This window comes from Phalacrocorax aristotelis, chromosome 3 (genome assembly GCF_949628215.1).
Source record: "Phalacrocorax aristotelis chromosome 3, bGulAri2.1, whole genome shotgun sequence".
In the NCBI taxonomy this organism is placed as follows: domain Eukaryota; kingdom Metazoa; phylum Chordata; class Aves; order Suliformes; family Phalacrocoracidae; genus Phalacrocorax; species Phalacrocorax aristotelis.
Window position 1 is genome coordinate 105,830,655 of NC_134278.1, and position 25,954 is coordinate 105,856,608.

The 25,954-nt window shown below is 39.4% G+C and overlaps 1 protein-coding gene across 5 annotated transcripts in view; it reads right to left on the reverse strand.

Moving 5' to 3' along the window:
- The window catches only part of RPS6KC1 (ribosomal protein S6 kinase C1), a 91,274-nt gene that overhangs the window by 58,962 nt on the left and 6,358 nt on the right, over positions 1-25,954 (reverse strand). For 3 of the 5 annotated variants that reach the window (XM_075088920.1, XM_075088918.1, XM_075088919.1), the window contains 5 exons: positions 22,712-22,832; positions 13,989-14,104; positions 11,877-11,970; positions 7,475-7,534; positions 6,315-6,677 (listed from right to left, as the gene is read on the reverse strand). In XM_075088920.1, the coding sequence (XP_074945021.1) occupies positions 6,315-6,677; positions 7,475-7,534; positions 11,877-11,970; positions 13,989-14,104; positions 22,712-22,832 (754 nt within the window). Of the gene's footprint in view, positions 1-6,314; positions 6,678-7,474; positions 7,535-11,876; positions 11,971-13,988; positions 14,105-18,166; positions 18,388-22,711; positions 22,833-25,954 lie in introns of those variants that run through there. The other 2 variants (XM_075088921.1, XM_075088922.1) reach the window with 2 other exon arrangements.

Sequence of the window (25,954 nt, forward strand, 5' to 3'; positions counted from 1 at the left end):
TAGAGCAACCACAGAGTCATCTCTGCATCATGCCCTACATGTTGGCTTACGGGTATTGCTACAATTCACCTTTACATGTACTGTAAGACTCTAAGCTGTGCAGCAGGTGCTAAACCCCAGACCTTTATCAGACTCTTGGTGCAGAGTATCCTTGCAGTTTAAGTGTAACTTTACCTTGAATATTCCTTTACATAGCTGAATCTGGCTGTATTTATACACCAACAACTTCACCATGCTTTTCTGGCAGATGCTATCTTTTACTGCTCTGACATGATGAAGTGTCTGAACCCAGTACTTTTGCATATGGAATGATATCATTCAGGGTGATCCATCCAGCATCTACTGCACAGTGATGGATCCCATAGCACTAATCTGCTCTGAAGCTCTGTATGATCTGCAATGGGCTCAGAAGCCAGCATGTTTCCATTATGAACAGCTCATAGCCCATATTAGCATGGGTTTCAGCATCACTGGCAGCACAGTGGGGATTAGATTATTTTTAATTTTTTTTTTTAGCAAACCACAGTATTTCCAACATCTTTCCTTAATCTAGCTGCTTGTCAATAGACAAGTCCTCTCACAAACATCTAACCTTCTGAAACAGCAGGTGTGATTTCAAGGTTGTATGAAGCACTAGGAGAGAGACAGCACTTCATATCGTTGCTTAAAAAGCCTAACCAAGTGTTCCTACAGCATCCTCACAGTCCAGTATCAGGGAACAGGCAGTTCTCGGCTCCTTTGGAAGGAACCAGGGCAGGAAGCTTTCATCCTGACTAGTTACAGCCTCAGTGGAAGCATAAAACTACAACAGCAAATAGGGTGAGTGATGATATGCCATAGGAGCACAGAGGTCTGAGATCAGGTGAAGAAGAATTACAGTTCTGTCAGTCACCCCGTCGTTAACCTTTCCCTGTGGGGCCCATCACAACATTAAGGTTTCCCTGCAGACATCAGCTCACACCCCAATGCATCTTCTCAGAAAACAGGTCTGTTGTTTCCTCAAAGACATTGCTCCAGTCAGACACAGCTGCTGGGTAGCTCAGAAACTGCCTAAGAGATTGTTACTATCAGCGAGAAACACTACTCAGAGGACTTAACAAGTGAAAGGAATTTAAAATAGCTACTGTTGTAACAGAAGTTGTCTTCTTGAGCGCCATTCAACAAACAAGCAAAGGTTCTTTTCACTCTGGAAGCCAGAAACATGCTCATCGAACAGCCATGGCTCCTCTTCCCCTTTTCATAAAGCACAGTCTTCTTGGCATTCTGTCAAGCATGCTCCTGTTTGCATCCCTGGCTCCATCACAAGTTCAAATCATAGCCCATCATAATCCCAGTAATTAGACACAAGTTGGTTTGTTTTCAGTATATCCAAAAATATCATCTAGTTGTCCAAAGTATTCCCAGCATTTCATTGTATATGCATTTCTGGGTTAAAAGTCAAAGTCATTTTAGCAAGGTTCCAGTAATTTGTGTAATTTTTGTTCCAGCTCTGTTTACTGGATAAACATTAAAATAGCACAGAGCAGTGCAAAACTGACATTCGCAGCCCGCTTTCAAAGACACTGGAGGCTTATCTAGAAGTTGTAGATACCTAATGCAAAATACAGATACCTAGAAAACAGCTTGTGGCTGCTAAGCTGGCTTAAGAGGCACCACATACTTCATGCAACAAGGTCCATGCTGCCTAGCTGAACCAGCCCCCTAACACAAATAAATATTCATTGTGCCCAGCCACAGCTGCTACACATGTGAAAACAAACACCCCAAACCTCTGACAGAGTAAATGGATCATCTCCTTTCAAATGTTAAGGTGTAACATGGAGCCTTGTATGTAACAGACCAGCGATTAACACTTTTATAAGCCACAAGAAATGGACCCTCTACTTTTCTACAAAAATTAGACTGGCCATATTGTGAAGCATTGTTGCTTCATCATGTGCCTGAATTTACCAAAACCCAGCAATAAGCAGTAGTGTTAACTCTGTTTATCACACAGCTCAGACTGCCCAGATCCATAATGGATCTAACGTGAGAACAGCTGGAGTTGGAAAAAGAGCAGCAGTTTATAGACACAGGACTCCCTCCTTTATTACAAAAAACTCTTTCCATAACTTCAGCCTCCTGATCTATTTTTTCCCTAACATGAACCATGTCCTACACACCAAAGTCAGGGAAAGCACTACTTCACATAAAATACAGTTAACTTCCAGCCTAGAAGTCGGTGGCTTGCTATTGATTAGTGCATTTTTTCCATCACTAGGCCTGAAGCAATGCACTGACCTCGAAGTGCTCTGACATGCTAACAAAACAAAGGAACAGCTAGAACTGTGAGCCAAAGTTTCTACCAATTAATATACTTATCTTCCAGTATCCTTAAAAAGGCAGAAGATTTTAATTTCAGAAGGTTTCGGCTTCTGGAGAATTGTTTAACCATCCTACACAATCCTTACAGACCTGCTTTCCAAAAGCTCCAAAATCCTGTATGCAACAATACCCAGAAAAAGCAAAAGGGGCAGCAGAATCAATACATATTCAGAGGAAAAAGGAAATTATGGCAGTCATTCCCTCTCACCGCATGCAAGGGAGCCCTGGTATAAAAGAAGCAGAGAGGTACAAGAGGTACAGGTAGTTCAATGGATAGTCCAAGGGCTCTGCTGCCAGTTCAAGAATGCATTCTTCTCCTTCCTGCTGGCAAACATGTTTAATATTAAAGGCATGTACAGAGCGGAACTAGGCCCTAGATGTATAAAGGGCAGATGCCCAGAGTCTAAGATATACCCCAGCCTCTTGGAGCACAGAGTGGTGTTCATACCCCAAGTGACATGCAGATCAGGCCTTTTGGAAGGACTGTGAATAGGCCACTGAAAGATATAGTACTAAAACTCCACAAAAAACTAGTAGAGGAGAATACGCATGCACCTTGCAGAGTATAATTAACACCACTATACTTGTGAGAGCATGCACACAGCTGAAAACGAAGTCAAGATGTGCATTTCTTTGGTGTAAGACTATGTAACACCTACCTTGTCTAGCATTAGTGCCAGCAGCTCATAGAGCTGCAAAGTTGTCAGGGAAGTAACAGACTCAAGTGTGCTCTGACTGCCTTTATGGAAGCCAGCTACTTCAAGCTACACAACACAAGTCCATAAACTTGCAGTAATAAACTTACTCGTACACAATTTTGACAAGGCAGCTGTAAGAAGATCTCGTACCAAGCCTAACAGAGTGACTGGAAACGAGACACTCTTATCTTTCAGATACATCTCACGAACTTATAGAGGCACTACATTTTTGAGGTAATTCTGAGGGAAGTTTTAAACTCAGGATGGATGATGTTTCCCGCCCCCCAGTACACTGGTTACATTTCCTGAGTGCAATACTTAGGTGTCAATTTCTATTTCCTTGGTGCCACCACGTGGCAAAAATATGTATTACCATTTAACATGCAAAATCCACTGCCAGTCCATTCTAAAGAGAGGCCACGTATTCTGCAATGGCTGTACACTGAAAGGCAATGTCACTTTGTATATGTGTGTAAGCATATATGAACTCTGTGTTTCACTTTCAGGTATTACAAAGGCTAATTTACAAAAAAAATAGTCTAAAATAATCAATGGCAGAAGGTCATAGGCATTTTGTAACAATTGCACAATCCTTGTCTTTGAAAGAAGCACGTTATTATCCACGTGAAATACCTAACCAGAGGTGTTTAAATAACTGAATCGCTTAATTTATTGCAACATACAGTGAATATTCACATATCAACACTGAACATACCATCCCCAAAGTAACTAGATTAAAAGCAATGATACAGATAGTTATTTGTCTTTATTTGTTGGGTTTAGAGCTTTTTTGTCAGTTTTTTGGGGTTTTTTTGTTTGTTGGGTTTGGGGGGGTGATTGGGGGGGTGTTGGGGTTTTTTTTTCTTTTTTTTTTTTTTAAATGTCCTCATAGTCCCTGAAGAAGCATATATTTTTAGGACAGCATTTGCATTAGGCCTATCATTATAGAGGACATCAGTGTCTCCTTGCCAGCTTGCAGAAGCTCGAAAGAGAAAGGACACTAGATGAGCTGGATCTAGCCAAATCTAGTGCAAGTGCCCAGCAGAGGACAAACATCCATTTCCTTTCCACCTCCACACACATGCAGGGTAACACAGAGAAAGCAGAAGAGAGCTGACTGCAAGAACTAGCCTGTGTACATTTATGTTCCCAAGGAATAAGATGCCAGTTAAAAAGCAACTTACTCCTGTTATTCCCTTCCCTGTGCTGTACAGATGCAATGTCAGGGACTGCACAGAAAAAACTGCAGGTGCTGGCTACATATCTCTTCATCCATCAGGAACACCTCTGCCCTCACACACACACAGAGGCACCACTGTAAGTTTATTACTAACCCCCACTGTACTATCTGAGTGGCATCAGGAAAACAGAGCAGAATATCACACTTTTCTAAGACTCCTTGATTTTTTTTTCTAGCCTGAAAAGCATGAATACCAGTGGTCGAGAGAAGAGGATTAGCAGTCATCTGAGGTAGCTGGATGAGTAGCTAGTCAACAGCAAAGAAGCAAATGTCCTTAGAGGAAACATTAACAAATGTAAGTAAAAAGCTCAACCCACTCTAGTTTAACAAGTTATTACACACCAGTTGAGCAAGTCACCTACAAATGCAAGAATGCCCTTTCAAAACTTCAAGGTAAACATATTACCATGGATTCAAAGCCAACATGTTTAATCACTGCCGCAAGTCAAGTACACATGCATAGTTACCACAGCTCAACTGATGTGTAATAGCCTGACTTGTGTTCATGCCCTAACAGATGGCAACTGTTTAATAAAGTAAGTTTTTTGAAGCTGAAGCTTAAACTGTCAGGTTGAAACTGCTTCATGGCAGCCTTGCATCACGGCGAGAAAACAGAATTGATTATGATGAGACAGAATATTCTTCAGAAGACCATAACTGAACGGGACACAAGTCTGCGAAGTAGTGTATTAGTAAAGAAAGAATAGCCGGGTTCTCCAACAGAAGGATTACCAGCACACTCGATATGAAGAATGAAAAGCATTTTGATAACATAGGCAAGGAGAGATAGGGTGCTATTGAAAAGCCATAACAAGCAGCAAAGCAGTAACCCTGCTGACATCACTGGGACTTGAAAAGAGGTGGATTTACTTTTGCCAAGAAGAAAAGACACTTTAAGCAAAGTCTATGCACATATCTTCGCCCATACCTCTAGTTTTCATCAGTAACCTCTTATTTTTTGCCAGGAAGCTCAGCAAGTAACTTTCATTCCTAGAACTGTTCAGAGGGTCTGGACCACTGCTGTACATCCTACTGAGATGCAGCAAAGGCTTCTGCTTGTATATGCTTTGGTACATTAGCATTTAAGTTCAGCTCTGGAGCAGCACAATGCACCTGTGCTGTACACTGTCAAACAAAGCCACAATTCTAATCTTACTCATTTGACCTGTGTGGGCAGAAGCACAATACACAAACCCTGAATGCACTCCACTAAAGAACAAATCTTTTCCTGTGCTTTATAGTTTTAAGCCTTTGTTGGACAAAATGCAAATATATGAGGTTATCACTCTAGATTCTCAAGAACCAGAGATGGAAGGGCAAAAAATTGTTCCCTGATTGACAAGGTGCAAGACAACTCCACAGAAATTTGCATACAGTTGCATTTGGTCAGTTAACCGCAGCTTTTGCAGATATATATTAATACACAAAAGTCTTCTGGGAAAAAAAAAATCCTGTTGTTCTCCAGCAGCGCAGACACGTAAGTTTGTATGCATCCTTTAACTAGAAAACGAGAACAGTTTTATGGAAGAAGCAAAAGGCTGTGAGCCAAGAATAGTTCTAATCCTGTTGTGACTGGGAAGTTAACCTGAGTCTGCCTCTCCCCATGCGTAAAATGGGGATAATTAATCCTCACTTAACCATGTAAATTAAATAATGTTTCAACAGTACTGCAAGTGCCACATATTAATTAATGCCTAGGTAATAAAAAGGAAAGAGACAAAAGTGGAGCACTTTGCTGCTTACCTGCAAGTCAGAGGTTGTACCGCAATTTTAGAAGAGGAGATATTTGGCACTTGGAAGATGAGACCCTAAATTATCATTCAGTCTTAGAGAGAAAGATTACTTTGTCTCTCCCTTATGCACAGCAGCCCTCAAGCATATGAAAGCTAGGCACACATCGTTCTGCATTTCATATCACCTGTTTGCAACACAGTAAGCTGATGTAAACTAAGGAAACGCCATAAACAAATACCCGTAACAAAAGGTAAGGCAAATAGTGGGAAGATCCATACCTTGAACACCTTCCAGAAGCAGATCAACCCCCTTTCTATAAAAGTTGAAAGCAGTTTCATAATCATCTTCCTCCTCCTTCTTCAAGGCCAGTTTTATTAACTCGCCTGCCTTCTCCAAGTAATCTTGTTTGCCAGGCTTGGGCTTTAAGCTTCCAGTAAACAGACTATGGCTTTCCCTCTCTCCTTCAGGTTTGATCCACTCCTGCTCAGGTGCCAGTGTGCTTTGTACCAAGGGTTCAGAAGTAAGGCAAAGGCCAACAGCTCTACTGGGAGAACTTTGGTTGGATGCCATTCCATCATCTAACTCAGCAAGAGAGTCTACATCAACTGTCAGAGAGATCAAGTCGCTGTCACTGGAGAAGCCTGAAAGCACAGTCAGAAAGACATCCATTACTCCAGATTTCTCATGTACCTTAGGAACCTCCAGAATTCTTTATCCCATCCAAAGATGTTAGCTTTCTTCTCACTTACACAGCTTTCTGAGACTTTCTGCACAGAAATTCCCTGCATGTAAAGCTGTCTTAAATATTATTACCTACTGAAACATGATTTTTAGAGTTAGCTACAAATTCCACAGAGCAACTGGTCTTCTGTGATTCATTTAATACTGGGAATGAAGAGACCAACATCTAACACCCTACATAAACTTTCAAAGCCTGCACACCAGTGGGCCCCAGAAAAATTACTCTGTGTGTGCGCTATTAGAAAAGTCAATCAGCAGGAGTCATTACTGTTGCAAGAAATCCCAACATATTGTTATAAATCAGTAAGATGAAGCATCCCAAAAACAGTAAATTAGGAGTTTGAATTTAGAGTTACTGTCAGCTTATGCATCATGCAGCACTAACTCACATCTACATGTACACTCCTCTTTCATTGCTAACACATGGTAAAATGAATTAGCTTACAACCCTTTCACTGAAGTTTGAACTAACATTTTATTTTACATTTGCCATAAGCTAAAAACATATATACTTACTGCAAGCTGACCTTCAGTAACTTAGCAGGTTTATTTGGAAATAAATGGCAACAGAGGTATTTTACACATACACCATTTCATTCTGTAAGGATTATCATCCATGAAAAGTGTTCACCTGTAATTATGACTTTCTAATAATTTAACTTCCACAAATGTTATGGAAACAACTTTTAGATCTCACCTCCACATTCCGATTGGCTCGTAAGTGTCACATCATCAAGCCCACTTAAATCCTTTCGAACTGTAAAGGACAAGAATGACAAAAATGTTCCTGACATCCTTTTATACAACAGATTAGATGTTCCCTTGACATCAAAATGAAAGGGCACAAACCTACTACAGGTAAAAGTACATAATATGAAACTGCTCTTTGACCAGCTATCAGAGATATCCATTTGGTCACACACCATTAAAATTGTGACAGCGTATTAGATTTGCCATTTCTCATTGATTCTGAGGTTAAAACACAAAATACAGGTGCTTGCTTAGAGGCTGCTAATTCAAACCTCACAACTCCAACTCACCTAATTTCAATAGCAGCAGCACTTTAATCCCTATCTCTCACTGATCTGATGATTTACAGCTAAGGAGACTTAAAATAGGAGAGCCTTCAAAGCTGGGACCTACACACCAAGAAAAAAAAAAAAGCCAGCTTTCATTCTCAAAAATGTCATTCCAGACTAGTACCCTGCATGAGACATATGGAGCGAGCCACAAATTTGGCAGTGCCACCTGGATATCAAGTAACAGTTTGTTTTATCACCTTGGCACATGTACCCACTGAGGCAATAAAACAGGCAACGAGGTCAAGACATTTAGCTGTTGAACACACAGAGAAAGTAAATTCTGAGCTAAAACCTGGTGTTTGTTTTCTTTTGTGTTATCAGAATCAGGAGTTTATCCACATTACCAGGTAGCATCCTGACTTACCTGCAAAAAGTACGTGGCAGCAGCAAGGACTTGACTCAAAGGCAACTAACTCAAACTGTCTTTTTGATTTTGCAACTCTAGAGTTAGAGCAAGTTTACAACTTATGGAAGAGGAGTAAGACGGCACTGTAGAAATATTGCTTTTCTAAAAGCTAGCAGTTCCTTTAATGTGTGCTAGAGGAAAGAGGAAGAAAAACAGATTACCAGCCACTGTCTTTGTCTGAAATGCAAGGGACAGTGATACTTAGTGACACAAGACTACATGGGAGGAAGGGATGGAGTGCAAAGACAAAGTTCCTGACCTTTTCAGGGGAGGGACATAAAGCAAAGTGCCCATCCAGAGAAGAGAACTGCCTGTGTAGCCCCAAGTCTTGCAGGAAAGAAGGTAACCTCACAACAGAACAGTTGGAGGAAGAGAGAAGATTCATTAATTAGTGTATTAATAATGGGCAATTCACCTGCCCAATTTAGGGACAGCAATGTCAAATTTGGGTGCAGAGGACTGAATTTATAAAACAACATTTAGAGGAGTTATTTTGTTCAGTGAAGAGAAATTGCTAGATAGCAAATGTATAGGTGGAAGCAGAGCTGACTGATGGACAAAGGGTGCAGATAATGAACGGAAAAGCTGGGGGGTTGTGGGAAGGGTGTGCTGGCCACCCACACTAGATGAATGTGTGTACAACCACACAGCAGATTTCAGACAGATCTAAGTTCCCCTCCCTGCAGTCCAAACAAAACCACATTTGCTCTTCTCTTACAGCCAACTTGACCAGAAGCTGTCTGAACACAGTTAGCATAGCACAGAGCCTGAGCTAATAAACTTTGCTTAAGGGCAGGTTTAGAGCCCAGGCCTGGCACCGCACAACCACAGTCATGGGGCTTCCAGTCAGCCCAAGGGGTAGGAAGAGCCTGAACTGCATAGGCTTATTTCTAGGAAGATAATGTGAACATGGTAAAACAGAAGGAAGGGAGGGGAAAATAATGAAAAAAGATTAGCTTCCTGGTGAACTTCTCTAAAGAATTTGGCGATTGGTATAGAAAGACTTTTGGAGAGGAAGTTGGACATATGAATGTTATTCCATGTACCCAGAGGGGAAGAGATAGTGACTGTCAGGAATATAAGATGCGTATAAGGATGCTGAAACTGAATATAAAATTCCTGCACTTGTCTCTGCCTTGTGCAATTTCACCAGGTATGTGAGGAGTAAACACAGTTTCCAAAAATTGGTTGAAAGCCTGGGTAATCTGGCCTTTTGAAAAGCAGGTTCCTGTAAAAACATGAACTGCCAAACTGCTTTTACAGGCAAGATACTTATTGCTTATTTTGGTACAAAAACACTACTACCACCATCAGTTTGCATCTTCTACCATTAACGTGCACACCTTCTGCTGAGTGAACTTTGTCTGAAAAGAAGAGATAAAATTGAGAAAACACAACCCACCCTTATAAGCAAACACCAGCACCTGTTAAGGAATGGGTTTGATACTTCTCAGAACAGCAGCTTGAAGGAGCAAAAACTAACACAGTGAACTAGTCACAGTTAACTATGATAATTGGACTGGGAAAAAAACAGATATAGGCAGGACGCCCTGAAGAGAGGCAGGGAGAGGACTCAGAGCCGAGTATTGCCACTGCCATCTAGAGGCCTTAAAGACAGATGTTTCCTTCTGTCCCTAGACTCCCCCCCACCCAAAATTTGGTTTTGAATATAAGAAAACATGAGATGGAAGACACACAGGTTTTCAGAAAAAGCTAAATCCACAAAAGTCACATTCAGCATCTGGAAATCCTGTGCTCGTAGTTTTTGAAAGTATCCCCTAAAAGCACTCCAGCCAATTCAGAGGAAGGGTATCAAAGACTCCCTACTTTACAGCATTTTTTTTCTTTTCAATATTTTCTCTCAAATAAAGGAAGCGGTTTTCTTCTTCAAAAATGAGGCCTTTGAATAAAGAACAGAAATGTTCACATTAAGCATTTTCAGAAGCACTTTTTCTCTTACAAGGCACAGTGTAAACTGGGTGCATTGACAAAATCTGGAATGTTAAATTTCACAGAAATAGTGCCCCTTTAAAAACAGTTACCAGTATTTATAACAACTTCTCTGTAATTAAACAGCTCTATACCTGCCCTTCACAGAAAAGTACTGTGGGTGCATTAGTTCATTAAACCCACAGAAGGTACTGCAAAAGAAATTACAAAACTCACGGCACACGTAGAATATATCATATGACTTAAATGCTTAGTTACTGACATTGAGAGATTCCAGTGGCAAGTCATACAACCTCAAGGAAAAAAAAAAGACACAAACAAACCTCTATTAGAAAACACAAGTAGTTATCGTTATTCAAGCAGAGTTTTAGCAAAGCAAGTTGTACGCCAGAGAGCGAGCAGAGGAAATTAAGTAGTTCAGGATAAAAAACCCATCCCAAATGAGCTTTGTAAGCGTTTCTATAATAGTGCATATTTATAGATCAGTGTAAAACTGTTCCAAAGGAAAATATTAAGAGTTTGAAAAGAAATTCTTAGAAGCTGCAGGGACCCAAATATAACTCAGAAATACATAAGTGTCTAAAAGATTGCATGGTACTTGGCAGATGATTATAAGCAGAGATGCTTAAGCTAGCTCAGCCTCCAGAAGCAGGCAAGAAGCCGTAGCACAGTATTTATCTGGGCTGACTGACCCTACCTTACAGCTATACTATTTAGTGCAAATGCAGCGCCACAATTACATCTGGTATTCAAGCCAGCACGTGCATCTCTACAGTGTACTACGGAAATGCAATTTTAGGAAAAGGGGCACACCCTCTATTGGTATAGCGCAACCAGAAAACATTAGCAAGGTAAGGGAGGGATTTCCAGTTTTCAACTGAGCATAGCCCACACTGGCTCTAACATGTAAGATCTCAGACTTTGAAGAATAGGGAGTTCTTTTCAGGCAAAGAAAAAATGCTGGAAGTTTTTGTAAGAGATTTAAACAACTTGCTTATCTCCCCATGCCCTGCAGTAGGCTTTAACATTCCCCACTCTCATATGCTCAATCCAGAAGACACACTTCTAAAATACCACATCGACTCTCTTCTGGATTTTGCTAAGCACTAAAAGAATGGTGACACCCACAGCATGAACAGCTGAATGAGAACCCTCTGAAACAAATGGGGCAGTTCAAATCTTAGACATTCTTTTCATGCTTTAGGCAAATTCAAGCAGTCATCTTTGTATTTATTGATCCATCTCAGCATGGTTTTAAAGTTATCAGTGAACTTTTACAGCTAGAGACTTGGGTCATGATTAGTTGTGAATACTACCACACTGTTTGCCCAACCTTTTGGAAGCAAGCAGGGTTACATACACTTAAACCAGAGAGGACAGTTCAGTTGGCACCAAAAGCAGTTCTTTTTGAGCAACAGAGCACTAGGACTTCTCAAATGCACTAGACAATCTCCCAGAAAACCTCCTGTTAGAAGCAAACTTACAGCAGCGCAGACAGAGCTCTGCTGAGCTCAACTTCTCTTTTGTTAATCCCAGCTTTGGTATTTCTGTCATACCAAGCAAACAGAAACTGGATGCACCTACGAATGTGGTACTTGTCATTTATGCGCTGCTTAAAAAACAGATCACACTATAAGGTTACATGAGAAAAGAAAGCAAACCTTCAGAGCTGCAGTCAGACAGGTTGTCTGTCAGAGAGTCAGGCAGAGGCTCAACAGGACCAATCAGTTCAGACCCATCATGCACCTCTCCACCCTGAAGAGAGAGGGAAAGGAATTATTTAGCTGCTGTGCTCTATGAAAAGTCTCATTATATAGAAGTAATAGTCAAAATTAAATTTCCTAACCAGGGAATGCTCCATTACTTTACAGTTAATGCATTTAATTCCACTATATAAGCCTACAAAATTAAACAAGGTCTTTTGGTTAGGCCATGTTTGGTTTCCACAGATTGTCTAGGTATCTAAACAGTTAGCCTACTGCAGCATCAGAGTCCTGAACCACACAGGCTGCAGCAGGTCTGCCTGAAAACCCCAGAGTTTAACAGGGAGAAAACAGCAATTCTGCTCTCTTGTGGGACTTACAGTCTGTGCCCATCAGTGGTGTTCTCTAGCTCAGTGGGTCCCTCAAGCAGGAGTGTTTGTCCATCAGACTAATGTCCCACCCATGACCCACAATCTTGAGTTTGGTCATAGTCAAGACTGGACAAACAGTGAAGATAAGGCCAGGCCAGCATATGAGGAGGACATTATTTCCTCCCAATGCTGGAAGGAATCAAATGTAAATGAAGTAACAACAGGAACAATTAATTACACTAGAAACTACCTAAATGGTTGGGGTTTTTTCAATTTCTGCTTCGCATCTCAGGTGCACACTTTCCACGCAACTTTAACAGAAACTGAATCATCTCTAAGGCAGTGTTACAAATGGGCATTGCTGATCTGTCTTGAACTAGGCCAGCGCACTTTCACACTAGCCAGCCCATTTTCCTGGAGCCTATAGTACACAGATACACACAGTATTCCCTTCAGCTGTTTCTAATACTTTATTGTCCAAGCCTATCTCTCCATGGCTATTTGTACAAAAATCTGAAAAGGAACAAAACCACCCACAAGCAGAGCTAAAGGACACTGGCTGAGCTGGTGACTGATCAAAACCTAAGGCTTTCTTATAGGAAAATGACACAACATCAGCTAACAAATGAGCCTGAATTACACTTGCATAACTCCCCTTGTAGACTTACTTGCTCCTATAAAAATTAATGCCTTTCTAGTTATATTCATTGCCTTACAAAGCCAGAAAAGGCCCATTGGAAGGGTAAAACTAATACTTTGGTTAAGCAAAAGAACGGAGAAGAGCTCTGAACAAATACCCAAAACCACAGAAGTATTTCCAAAGAACTGAAAAAGTACAAATGCAAATAAACTGAAAAGTAAAATATTCTACCTCAGACTCCTATTCATTGTTGCCACCAAAGCATAAAGAAAATTATGTTAAGTATTTTAAAGGGCTCTGCAATAACTGCATCATGAAACAACTGAAGATTTTTAAGCTTCACTGTAATTTTCCTTTTGCATACATATCATTTAAATATACTTAATACATCAATATACTTAAGTCCCATCTCAGCCAGATGAGCATTCCCTTAATTCCAGGGAGTTGTTATCGCGTTGACCTGTAAATTTTTGCTTATGTGTTTGCAGAATGTTGGACTAAGATACTGAAAATAAAGATGTTTGAAATACCTATTGAAAACAAACTGCTTAAGATGTAATAAAGTCCAGATCAACATATTGTCCTAAACTATATTTGGAAAGAGGTTCTCATAGCACTGCACTAGTAGCACATTTGACTAGTTATATGCCAAATTTGTTGTCACAGACTGGGATCAATAACAGGCCATAAGAAAACAGTCTTCCTTCCTTCGGTTTGAAATGATAAATACCTACATAAAATACAGAAACAGTGACAATATTTCTATTACTTCCCCACTGAACACCGTGATTTAACATCACAGGTTTTGCTTATCATTCAATAATCAAAAATTCTAAATCCCTTCGCCTGAAACTCCTGTAAAACTTTCCACCTTGTAGAGATGGGGCATGGATTTCTTTTAAAGCCACGTTTCTAGAGTGGATGGAAAACTCCCAGTCACTTCACAAAGCGGGTCAGATCAGCTCACTGTCACTCCACAGTTTATAGCATAAAGCAGAATCAGCAGTATACTTTACTCATATCAGTAAGAAGCAAACACTTCTGCAAATGCTAACAAACCTTAAAAAACTCTTCAAGCTGTTTGCTGTTATAGAGAGCAGGGATATTGGCAGAAAACTGCAACAGATCTTCAGCACATTGCCTTCTTTCTTCAATCACAGTTTCATCAAATCGCCCTGGAACAGACACATAGATTGACAGTTTTAGAAATAACTACACATTTATTCTGCAATAATAACTACCACCAAAAAAAAAAACCACCTAAAAAACAAGACAAAAGCAACCTTCTGAAGACAATGCCCTGAGTCTATGAAAGTCATTCCATTGCTTCAGGAGAACACAGAAAATCTTCAAACTTCCTATTCTCAGTTGTCCCTAGAGTCCCATCTTCTGCAATCCGCTCAGATGATGAAAGCTGGCAGCTACGACAAGAATCTTTCGCCCTCTCATCGTAAGAATATGTGAGGCAACACTCTTGATTAGCCAAGAGACACTAACGGATGTCCAGTGTTATCTAACAATAAATGATACATGCACAATTTGACAATATGCCAGTCAGTGTCAGCCTTGATTACGGCCCAAATCCTGTAAGGAGCTGAGCGTTCTTCGCATATTCTCAAGAACAATGCATAATAGGAGCAGATAGTAAACGAAGTATTACTAAAAGACCCCAAACAGATCATCAATTCCAATGTGCCATTTATGAAGGAGACCGAGTGTAGGGGAGATGGTGAAGCCCTGCTACTGGGCACTGAAGCTTTCCTCTGAAGTAGCTCCATACAGACAGGGTCTCATCTCCTCCTGGATTCAAGAGGTAAGCAGAGCTGGGAAACAGCTAATTTACCAAAACGTATGATCCTTCCCTTTTCCCTACCCAGCACCCAAGACATTCCAATTAGAAAAAATATATTTAAAAAACAATTCCACAGTTCACCTGAGAGATTTGCTTCTCAGGAGGAAGAACCCTTGGACTGCTACCTTAAATTCACATTCTTCACAATTGCACGCAGCTTCTTTTAGCTTTTCATATCAACATCACTTTGTTGTTGAAACAGTTACAAGTTTACAAAAGGAAAAGAGCAGAGGTTAACAGTAATAATTGGAAGAGAATGGAACAGATATCGCAACAGCTATACAGAGGGAAAAAAAGGACTGGGAAGACAAGTTCAAGAAACAGTATTGCTATAACAGCATGACCAGAAAAATAAGAACCACCTGTGACAGCTCTGTGGCATTAACCTTTGAAGAGGACAAAAGAAACATTGAATACAGAAGCAAAATTCATTTATACTCAGAGCAAGCAAAAACATAATCCCAGAAGAAAGTATCAAAGCAGGATTCTTTCCAGAAATTCTTCAAGTAAATAGCTTCTGCCCATGTGGTACCAGAAAAAAGAAAATAAAACTAGAAAGACACACACATACTCACAAGATCACAAACAAAGCTTTTGGGGGTTATTCTTCCATGAAAGGAAAGGAAAGACATCATTGGGCTAATTTTCAGCTGCAGTGGTTCCGTGACTTGTTCACCCTGCCCTTTCAGCTGTACAAACATTAGCAGCCGTACAAAAGAGCGAGCAACAAGCAAGCAGAAAGAAGGCAAAGGCAATGGTACCACGTTGAGTGGCAACACTGAAATCAGGCTCTATTAAACTGTTCATCAAACTTTCTATGTCTTCAGAGCAACACTGTGGGTGCATTAGGGCTTTTGTTTCATTCCACACAAAACAGGACATCATGAAAAAATCAACTTCCCTCAGTGAAGCACAGCAGCATGGGCCAGTTACATGAATCTACAAAATAACAAGAACCCTGTTATAAAGAAACAGAAAATCAATTGCAAAGGAGTAAACACTGAACAAGGCCAGAAACTGGTAACTTTTGCAAGCAATTCTTTATGATATTTTTTCCTGGTTTCCCAGGGATCTTTCCCCAATTTACTTCATCATCAAATAAAACCTAATTTTCTTTACTCACACTATCTCAAGACTTCCCCTGGGCACCAGACAGGACGTGTCAGGACCAGCACTGCCAGACTGACCAGCACGTGTTCACCAATTGTCCAGGCAGCTACAAACCTCAGAGGTATGACCTGAGCCTGCCTGGCCCTTGGGAGCACTACAGCACACACTCTCTTCTTACTCAGCTGCCATTTCACATACTTTGCACAAACATAAATACATTTGTAATCGCCTTCCCTCTCAAATTTAGCTGATACTAGCTACATGAGTAAGAGGTTAGACTTTCTGACAGCACAACTACATAAGCCTTATTTTCTTAGGAAGCTGAGCAAAAAAAAAAAAAAAGAAGTTGACACATATTTGAACAGAGCTGTTGAAACATTAGTCACTGTCACATTTTCCAGCTCACCAGCATCGTGATACACTACCAGGACAACCACTTATAGAACTAGAGGACTCTGGGGGAAGGAAGAACATCTCTCAGTACTGGTTTGTTCACAGACTGTCTAGCTTCTTGCTGGCAGTTTCATTCCCAGACAACCCTGCTTAAATCCTTCCCCCTCTTCCTTTTTTATACTTTCAAGCAATCTTGTATTGCTCAACACTTTCATTATCACCCTTCTCAATCAGATGTTCAAAGTTGCTTAGATACCCATCTGACTTTTCAAAGATTTCTATCTGGAAGTCTTCCCCCATCTAAATCAATGCTGCTTCCACTATTTTGTAAATCTCACAGACACAGAGAAACTTCATTATAGGGATCGCGTGTTTCGAGGGTTGTAGGAAGTGCTAACTACAATCTTAGCATGTAACAAATGCATTAGCACAGTTCTGCTATTCCCCCAGCAATGATCTATTCAAAATTTCATATATACATGGAAACCAAATGTAAATTCCTGTAGAGAGAATCCACAATTCATATTCTAGAGCAGATCTGAACAACAAAACATCCAGGAAGGTTTGTGGTCATGTTTCAGTTAGTTTCTCACACGACTTCCAACTGTACTTGACACCTAATTCTTAAATATTCTACTTCATTTGGTATTTTCAAATCAAAAAAATATCCTTTTCTGAGTTTTACAGTGTGAATCATCTCTCTGACTCACTGCTAGCAAGTTTTCAATATCTGGGGTTTTTTGGCTTCGTTTTGTCAGGAAGGAGAGTATTTTTTTACACTAGAGTACATTTCTGCAGTTGTTAGATATAGGAAATGCTGAGTACAGACTTACCAGTATTTTCGTAAAATGCCATGTATTCCAACATATGGGAATACTTAGAGTGTCCAGCACAAAAAGTAGTTTGAAAATACTGAAGAAGTTATGTTGATGCATATTCGGGAAGGAGAGTAATCACCTCCCAGAAAAAGGTATCATAATTGCTGCGTAACAATTCAGAGAAGCTTTAATAGCTAGATGTGTTAGGACATTTTAGATTCCCATGCTTGAGGTCAACATGCTTTCTCCATAACATGGGTGGAAAAGGTTCAATCGAAGTGCAGAAGTGAACTGATTTCCTTTTCCCCACCCATAACAAGTTTCATGCTTTGATGTGAGCAGCTCTATTGTAACAGCGTAAAGATACTTGCACATTATAATTATAAAAAGCTGTGATGTAAAATATGCAATGCAGTTCAGTTCTGCAGATGTGCCAAATCTTTGGTTGCATGAAATGTGGAAGTACAGCATAACCCATTCATTTTTAAATAGGTCTCAGTTCTCCACCCCATATCCTGAAACTCTGAATGCTGAACTTGAGATTCTGCTCAGGTTTAATACTTCTACTACAAGTAAGTTTGACTGTCAGAATCACCAATACTCACTTTGTAAAGCATACCCTCTGCAAAACAATATGTACATTATTTAAATCACTCATATCCAAAAAAAAAAAAAAAACCACACAAACCAAAAAAAAACACAAACACAGGGAAGAAACACTGCAGAAATGCTCCATTAAAGCAGCTTGAAAACAAAAGATCTTAGTAGAGATGGACCTTGCAGCTCACCATTAACTGAATGAGACTGAAAACGAGCTTGTCAAAAACTCAAAATCTAATAAAATTACGTTTTTCCTTCAGTGCAGAAAATACTAGGACTGACCTGAAAATAAATGCTTTAAATTAAAATAAAACACACAGCAACTATTATGTGTAGAGCAAGATGGGAGGATATACAGTAAAATTTTATGGTTTAAATAGAAAAACAATTCTGAAATTGAAGAGTCAGACATTACTGCTCCTTTCAGCTATGTACCAATCATTTAAAATTTGTTTTTACATTACCTCCTCTTTCCTGTATTGTTCCATAGCTTAACTTCATTCAAATGTAGTGGGTTTTCTTTTGGTTTATGTTTAAGTTCAAAGTGCTTTTTGTAGATAGCTACATTGAATATTTCTGTAGATTTCCTTCTCTTACGTTGTACATCGCAGTCACTTTTGTTCACCAAATACAACAGAATAAGGATGTCTTTCAGAAGAGATTTCACTCAATTCTTCCCTTGCTTACAGAAGCAGTATAAGAACAGCTTATTTGCATTTCTAGGAATTTAAAATTATTTAAGATATTAGAAACCCATACTCTCTTCCATCCTGATTTTCTTTTCACCACTCTCTTTCCTCCCCTACGAAGGGCTACCATATCTTCTACCTGAAATTATATTATACTTTGCAAATAACTTGTTTTAACATTATTTTACCTTAAATAACTTTAAATAACTTGTCCAATTCTTATAACTTTAAGTTTAAGTAACTTGTCCAGTGAGCACTCTACTCTCTAAATCAGACAAAATCATCTCAGGATGAAATGAATACTACATTCTCTATATAACCATTAGCGCATAAGTTCTGACATAGCACTGAAACTTACCCCACTTCCAACTTAATAGATAAGCAAAAATAAAGCGACATAAAAGTTGGATACAATTTAGCTGATGTGAAAGACTGTTTAACCTAGGAATTTTACCCAGCTCTGCGCAGAGAACCATGAAATCAGCATCAGAGTACAGCTTCCCTGTGTTACACTTAGCTGGTCCACACAAGAGGCTAAGTGAGAGGGTCCCCCAAAGCTGTAGGGGCAGTTTGGACTTGGGTTATAAGCTAACTTCAACTTGTTCCAAGCTGTTTGTTAGCATACTCTTTAAAGCATCTCAGTGCCATGCCTACATGCAGTAGTCATCAAGAATACACAGAGTAGCACTAAGCAGCAAAAATTTCAAGTTTGTGGCGGTATTTGGTCCTAAAACATCAAAAGGAAAATTCATGCTTTCCAGGTTAAGGTTTTGCCTCCAGGGGGCTTTCATACAGTTTCTCCAGCACTCAAAGCAAAGGAGGGCAGCCAGAAAATACTGCTACAGTACCATAACCTTGGGCAGCATTTTAGTGCTGTCACATAAAGCGCCGGAAAAAAGGCTGACTAAACAACCTCAATTTTGGCATTTTCCAAACTAACAGGCTTGACTATCCCAAAGTAGTAGTAGTAGACAGCAAAAACCCTCACACCAAAAAGCATAACACACCAAAAATTGCGCTACAAAAAAAATATACAACAAAAAAAAATACCTAGTAACACAGAAAAAAAACACATACCAAAAAAAGCTAGGGTGCACAAAACCACAAAAAAATATGCTAAATGCATGCAAAAATGCTAAAAGGGTTTTTGCACATTTTTCCATGTGTGGCATGTAGTCAACGCATGCCAAGAAACACCAGAAGCATGCTGGACACTAAGACATATTAAAATTATGACACGGGGGAAAAAAAAAAAAAAAACAACATGTAAAAGCATGCAATAGATGTACACCAAAAATGCAAAACAAACACTGGATGCTAAAACATGCTAACGTGCAAAACACAAAAAGCATGGGAAAATACGCACTAGATACATGCCCAACGCTGCTAAAAATGCTACACAAAAGAACCTGCACAAACAGGCGCCAAATGCATGCCAAAACACGAAACACTGGCTGGATAATAAAATGTGCACAACACATGAGAAAAAAACCCACAAAAATATGCAGGATAATCAACATGGAAAACAGGCACAATGCATGGAAAACGTGCAAATACACACAAAATCATTGCACTACACACACGCCAAAAAATACCAAACGTGTTTTAGCGTTTTTAGTGTTCAGCAAGGAACATGGAAAAGACACAAAAGAATGTGGTAGCAGGATGCAAAAGACAAACCCATGATGGATCCTAAAAGCACATCATAGATGCATACCAAAATATGTCGTAAACATGCTGTAAAAACCCAGTCATCTTAGAAACACCATGGCAATTGAAAACAACACCGCAGCAACACCTCAGAAATCAAAACAACATTCAAAAAAAAAAAGATGCAAAAACCTTGGCAAAAAAAGACCACATAGGAAATGCATGCCAAAAAATGCCAGACACGCTGGATGCTCAAAACACCACCGCAGCAATGCCAAACATGCCACAGCAGTGCTTTCGGAATCAAAACCCACATCAAAAAGACCATGCAAAATCCACACCAGAAACCTTGCCAAAAAAAGAGCACATGGTAGATGCATTCAAAAAAATGCCAGACAGGCTGGACACTAAGCACCACAAAAGGTGCGCAGAAGACAAACACAGGCTGGATGATTAAAAACAAAGAAAACAAACACTACACTAAAACAACTTGTAAGCACCATAGAAAGTCCTCAATAACCCCAAAACGTCTTAGACACTGCAAAGCCTGCCCAGAAACACCTTAGAAACCAAAGTGTCTGCCAAAAAGCCACATGAATAAAAAGCATGTGGTAGACTCATGCCAAAAATATGCCAAACACATATTGGAAGCTTAAAACTCCGTTAAAATGCCCGATAATTGCAGGCAGCAGATGCATGCCAAAGAAAACACTAAGTATACTGGACACACAAAAAAACAACACTGAATAACTCTTGAAAACCAACTGAAAATAATGCAGAATATGCATGCAAAAAAAACCTACCAAAGAAATCCTGGACAGAAATAATGCTGCAGCAACACCCTAGGAACCAAAACCACACCTAAAAGTGCCCCAAATCCACACCAGAAACCTTGCCAAAAGAAAGAGGGCACATGGTAGATGTTTGCCAAAAAACACCAAGCATGCTGGATGCTCAAAATCACACAAGGTACATACAAAAAAAAAAAATGCCCCCCCTCCCCCTCCTCAAAAGAAGAAGAAATCCAAATCAAAAATAGGCTGGATGCTGGGGGTGGGGGGGAAGAACCACAACACACTAAACCAACTTGTAAATCCAAGGAAATGCCTTAGAAACCCTAAAAATGCCTTAGAAACTGAAAAGCCCACTAAAAAACACACCAAAAAAGAGCACATGGTACATGCACACCAAAAAGCACTAAACACACCCTGGACTGTCAGCAATGCCTTAAACACTCAAAAAATAAGTGGTAGATGCACGCCAAAAAAAGGCCAAACATGCTGGACACTTAAGAACCCAGAGAAAAGTGTATGGTATATACACAAGAAAAAAAACACCAAAGAAATCCTGGACATAAACACTGCAGCCATGCCTTAGGAACCAAAAACACACAACAAAAAAGCACCCCAAATACACATCAGAAACCTTACCAAAAAAAAAAAGCACACATGGGAGATGCAAGCCAAAAAACACTGAATACCACGCTAGGCACACAGCACAAAAAAAGCAGCATAAACACAGGCTGGATACTTTAAAAAAAATACACTAGAACAACTCATAAATGCCACGGAAATGCCTTAGTAAGCCAAAAGCACTTTAGAAACCAAAAACCCTAACCAAAACCAAACCAAACCAAGAGTATATACAAAGAAATATCAAACAGTTGTTGGACACCTAAAAAAAGTTAAAATGCTTGGAAAAAAGGCCCAAAACCACATGGTAGACGTACGCCAAAAAGCACTAAACCCATTGCAGACAGTTAGCAACACCTTAGAAATGCCTCAGAAGCACTCACAAAACACATGGTAAATGCATGCAAAAAAGACGCCGAATATGCTGGACACATTAAAAAAATGCTGAAAAATGCTTAAAAACCCACTGGATATTGTGATATATATGCACACCAAAAAAAAAAAACCCAGCTACAGTTTGTACTAAACACAAAGAACACGGACTAAAAAACCCACTGCTAAAATAAACACAACACACTGCTACAAAAATGTGTGGTAGTTGGAGTTCTGTATGGAGTCATACCACTTCACTGAAAATCCACGTCATTCATGATGACATATACATCAGGATTAAGTTAAGACCTTTGGGTTTTAAGAGCTAATGACTTTTTGCCATGTGTTTCTCATGTAGAGTCACAATCCTCTTACAGGTTGTCCTGGTGAAATAGTTAACTACTATATGTAAAACTGATCTCAAAAGCCTAGCTAGATAAAACTGATAATTACAATCAAATTCCTAAAATTAAAAAATTATTTTCTGCAACAACTGCTTGATACTTTACTATAGCTCATTACTAAAAGTCACAGACAGCTCATATATGAAAGTATCTGTTCGTTGTTCAAGCTCTGTTCACAAAGCTAACACAGACTTTATGCTCCTGAACACAGGGAACATACATTGTAAAGATACAGACCATATAAGTCAATAAATATATGAGGTAGTATCTCTAACATAGGAGCAATGACATAACTAACCCTTTCTAAAAAAATAAAGTATCAAGCTATGATACCAGCACAACTACAAGTGAGACACAAGAAACCAAAAAGTTCAGTAGTAAAAGCACAAGGAAAAGAGTTCCATGCAGCTACAAAACAAGATGTATTTACAGATATTGAGTTATCAAAGAATTCCAGCAAGTCAGGAGTAAATTATGCTTACCAAATACTATTGCTTTGGCAAAAGGTGGAAAGAGCTCTGTATGTCTGCACAGGTTTTTATGAATTTGCCAGAGATCTTTGTGCAGTTTCTTAAAGTCACTGTATCTCTTCCAAACGACTATCTGAAGCAAAGAAAGGGGAGAGGAAAGAAGTATTAGTGAGGTTCATTGTTCGCATTGCATCACACCACAAATACATTCTTTTAAGCAAATCAGACCCCTACCTTCAGCAAATATGTTTAACAAAAATATACAATCTGAACTGCCAACTGTAACAACCATTGAAAAAACTGTTATTATCTGTCCTCAACCCCCATTTTGACTAACAAGACTACAGCGCATAGAAAAAAATATTAAGTAAAAGCTGAAAGAAGGAAACAGAGAGGGCAAGGGCAGCACTGTTTCAGTCACACTGCGATCTAGAGCTACACAGGGAACCAGTACGAAAGGAAAAAAACCCTAATAGTAGTGTTGCAGCATTCAACACTCAATAGCATGCTGTGCTTGGCACAGCTGCAGGTATGGGGAAGAAATACAACAACAAAAGAGAAAATGAAGGAAGATATATCAATATGAGTAAGGGATTCTTAAGGACAGCTCGTTAATCACCCAGGACTACAAACCAGCTGACCAGGTGTAAATGCAAGCCCACATTTTAAATGGTTTATTACTTATAACCCTGATCAAAAATTGAATATTTTCCTTTTGTAATCTAGAAAAATCTCCAACTTTTAGGAATGCATGTGAACATTGGTTCATCACACCAGCTTTTCCTGATCCATCCTTTCCAGAAAGAAGCAGTCATCTGCCAGCCAGGTTCCTCCCAGACAGATATCTACCTTACCCTTCCTCCACCCCATTCTTTGTATTCTTTTATTCAAGGAAGGAGAACCCAATAGGAAAATCAGGCCAGGGAAAGAACTGTGCAATAAAATTCACACTTGACTGCTAACAGGTTCGCTACCAGGATGAGAGAAAAAAAAAAAAAGACATTTTATATCTTGGCCTCATTTTTGATCAGGCTCCCCAAGCCACATAATAAACCTCAACACTAATATAAAGTGATTAAAGAAGAACGGGGGGCAGGGAAGAGAGACTGCAATGCATTCAGAAGTTGATTCCAGTGTCAAATGTCTCAATTAGTTTAATACAACTAACCACAATCTAAAAGATTCAAAATATTTCTGACTCATTTAACAAGTTACCTTCTCATGACCAATCATAATTTAAAACCCTACTTTTTTCAATCAAACCATATTTAGAGCTAAGTAAAAGGGTTAGAGGGGTGTTCTGTTCTTCTAGTTTTGTTGGGCTTCTGGAAGTTTTCTGTTTGGGTTTTGTTTGGTTGGTTTTTTTTGTGGGTTTTTTTTTTATTTGGGGTTGGTTTGTTTGGGGGTTTTTTTGTTTTGTTTTGTTGTGTGGTTTTTTGGGGGTTTTTTGTTCTGTTTTGTTTTGTGTGGGTTTTTTTGGTTTTGTTTTTTACACACACAGGTCAGAGGCCTTCTAAGTTTCAACCGATGCAAGTCCTACCTACAGAACAATGCAGGTATGAGGTAACAGGACTGTTAGCAGTGGATATGCAAAGCTTTAGTATGGCAACACTTTCTCCACTTTATAAACTTAGCTACACTGAAATTAGCAGTCCTCATTCAGCCCCACCTATTGGGCATACATTTCCAGGACTCAACTACAACTAGTACTTGGTGGAGTTCAACAGACAAAGGAACAAAAATCAGAATCTCTCAGGAAGGCCAACTAGTGGTTTTTCAATAATTTTTCAACAATAATTTTTCAGTGCTGTACTTCCATCTAATCCAGACCCAGAAAGTGGATGATTCGCACTTCTTGAGCAGTGTGCATATAGAATAAGACTGCTTAAGATGGTGAAGTCTTGAAACATCAAGTTACTGTACTGTCAGTACTCAGAGACAACATGAAAATCTGCCAGAAAACAAGAGCATGAGATTCCATTCCACTAAGAAAGTATCATTTTTACTGCTGCAAGTGATGTCCAAATAGCCAAAAGGAAAAAAAATAAATATCCAGAAGTAGCTTGCATAGCAAAAGTGGTCAAGGTCATCCTAAAACATTTCACAGGCTCATGGAAATCATGCCTTTGCATGCATGCAGCTCAGCAAAGTTAGCAAAGTTCCCACTCTAACAAACTCATTAGAAATCAGATTTGGAGGAAGGACACATTGTACTTTGAGGCCCAACGAAGCACAGCAAGTATAACACAAAACATATGTTAGACTTGTAATGCAATAAGGTGCTTGTCATGGCTAGAGCCAGTAGATCTTTATTAACTCATGCGACTCATCTGTTCCACAAGAAACAACCCTTTCTCTTCCATGAAAGAGTAAGAGAAAAAAAACACAAAAAACTATCCTTGCTACAACTGCCTCACATGCCATGTTGCCACTACCAATTGCTCAAAGCAAGGAAATTGAAGGTAAGTCTGCTAGCCTTTCTGTAGCTATTAACTCCTCCACGCACAACTTCATATTAACTTATTTCATCCTTCTGAGAAGAAATCCCATACAAGGTTATCTTCCTTCCTGTCCCAGCAACAACAGTTGAGGACATCTTGAACTGTAATAGGCTGCAGTGGGAAAGATGCTCTATTAAAGGCTGGTGTCCCAAAGGGCAGTTCAAGGAGGTGACAGAAAACTGGCAAGTAGAGTTGAGGTCACAGTACACAGCCTTATGTACAGTTGTACATATGTAATATACGTATTAACATCACAGCAGTGACATGAAAAGAGGCTTCTGAGGCCACAGCTAAGTGGTCCTATATGGGTGCAGGAAGGGGGTTGCATGAGACAGATCATAAAGCAACAGCGTAGTTGTGTGCACAAAATTTTGTCTATTGAATTTCTAATTAAGCGTTTTGCAAAACTGAGGTAAATTTATTTTCAATGGGAAGAGATTAGGAACGTATTCTTTTTCCTTCAAAGGCTGCCCACAATTCTTTTTCTGTCACAGGAAGCCAGTATAAAAGAAAAGTTCCCAACTCATATGATTTTCTGACTACAATTCACCCTCATGGCAACTACCATCTAGGATATTCCTTTTAATAACTAGGAACTTTCAGATGCTTGCTTATAACAGACTGACACCAACCTAACATGCAATCACATGCAAAATAATTAATTTGATACAGTGAAGGATGGAAAAGGGCAATCATCAACAAGTTCATAGAACATTTAAATCTTCTTATGGACTAGAGTTTGTGGAATCCTGCA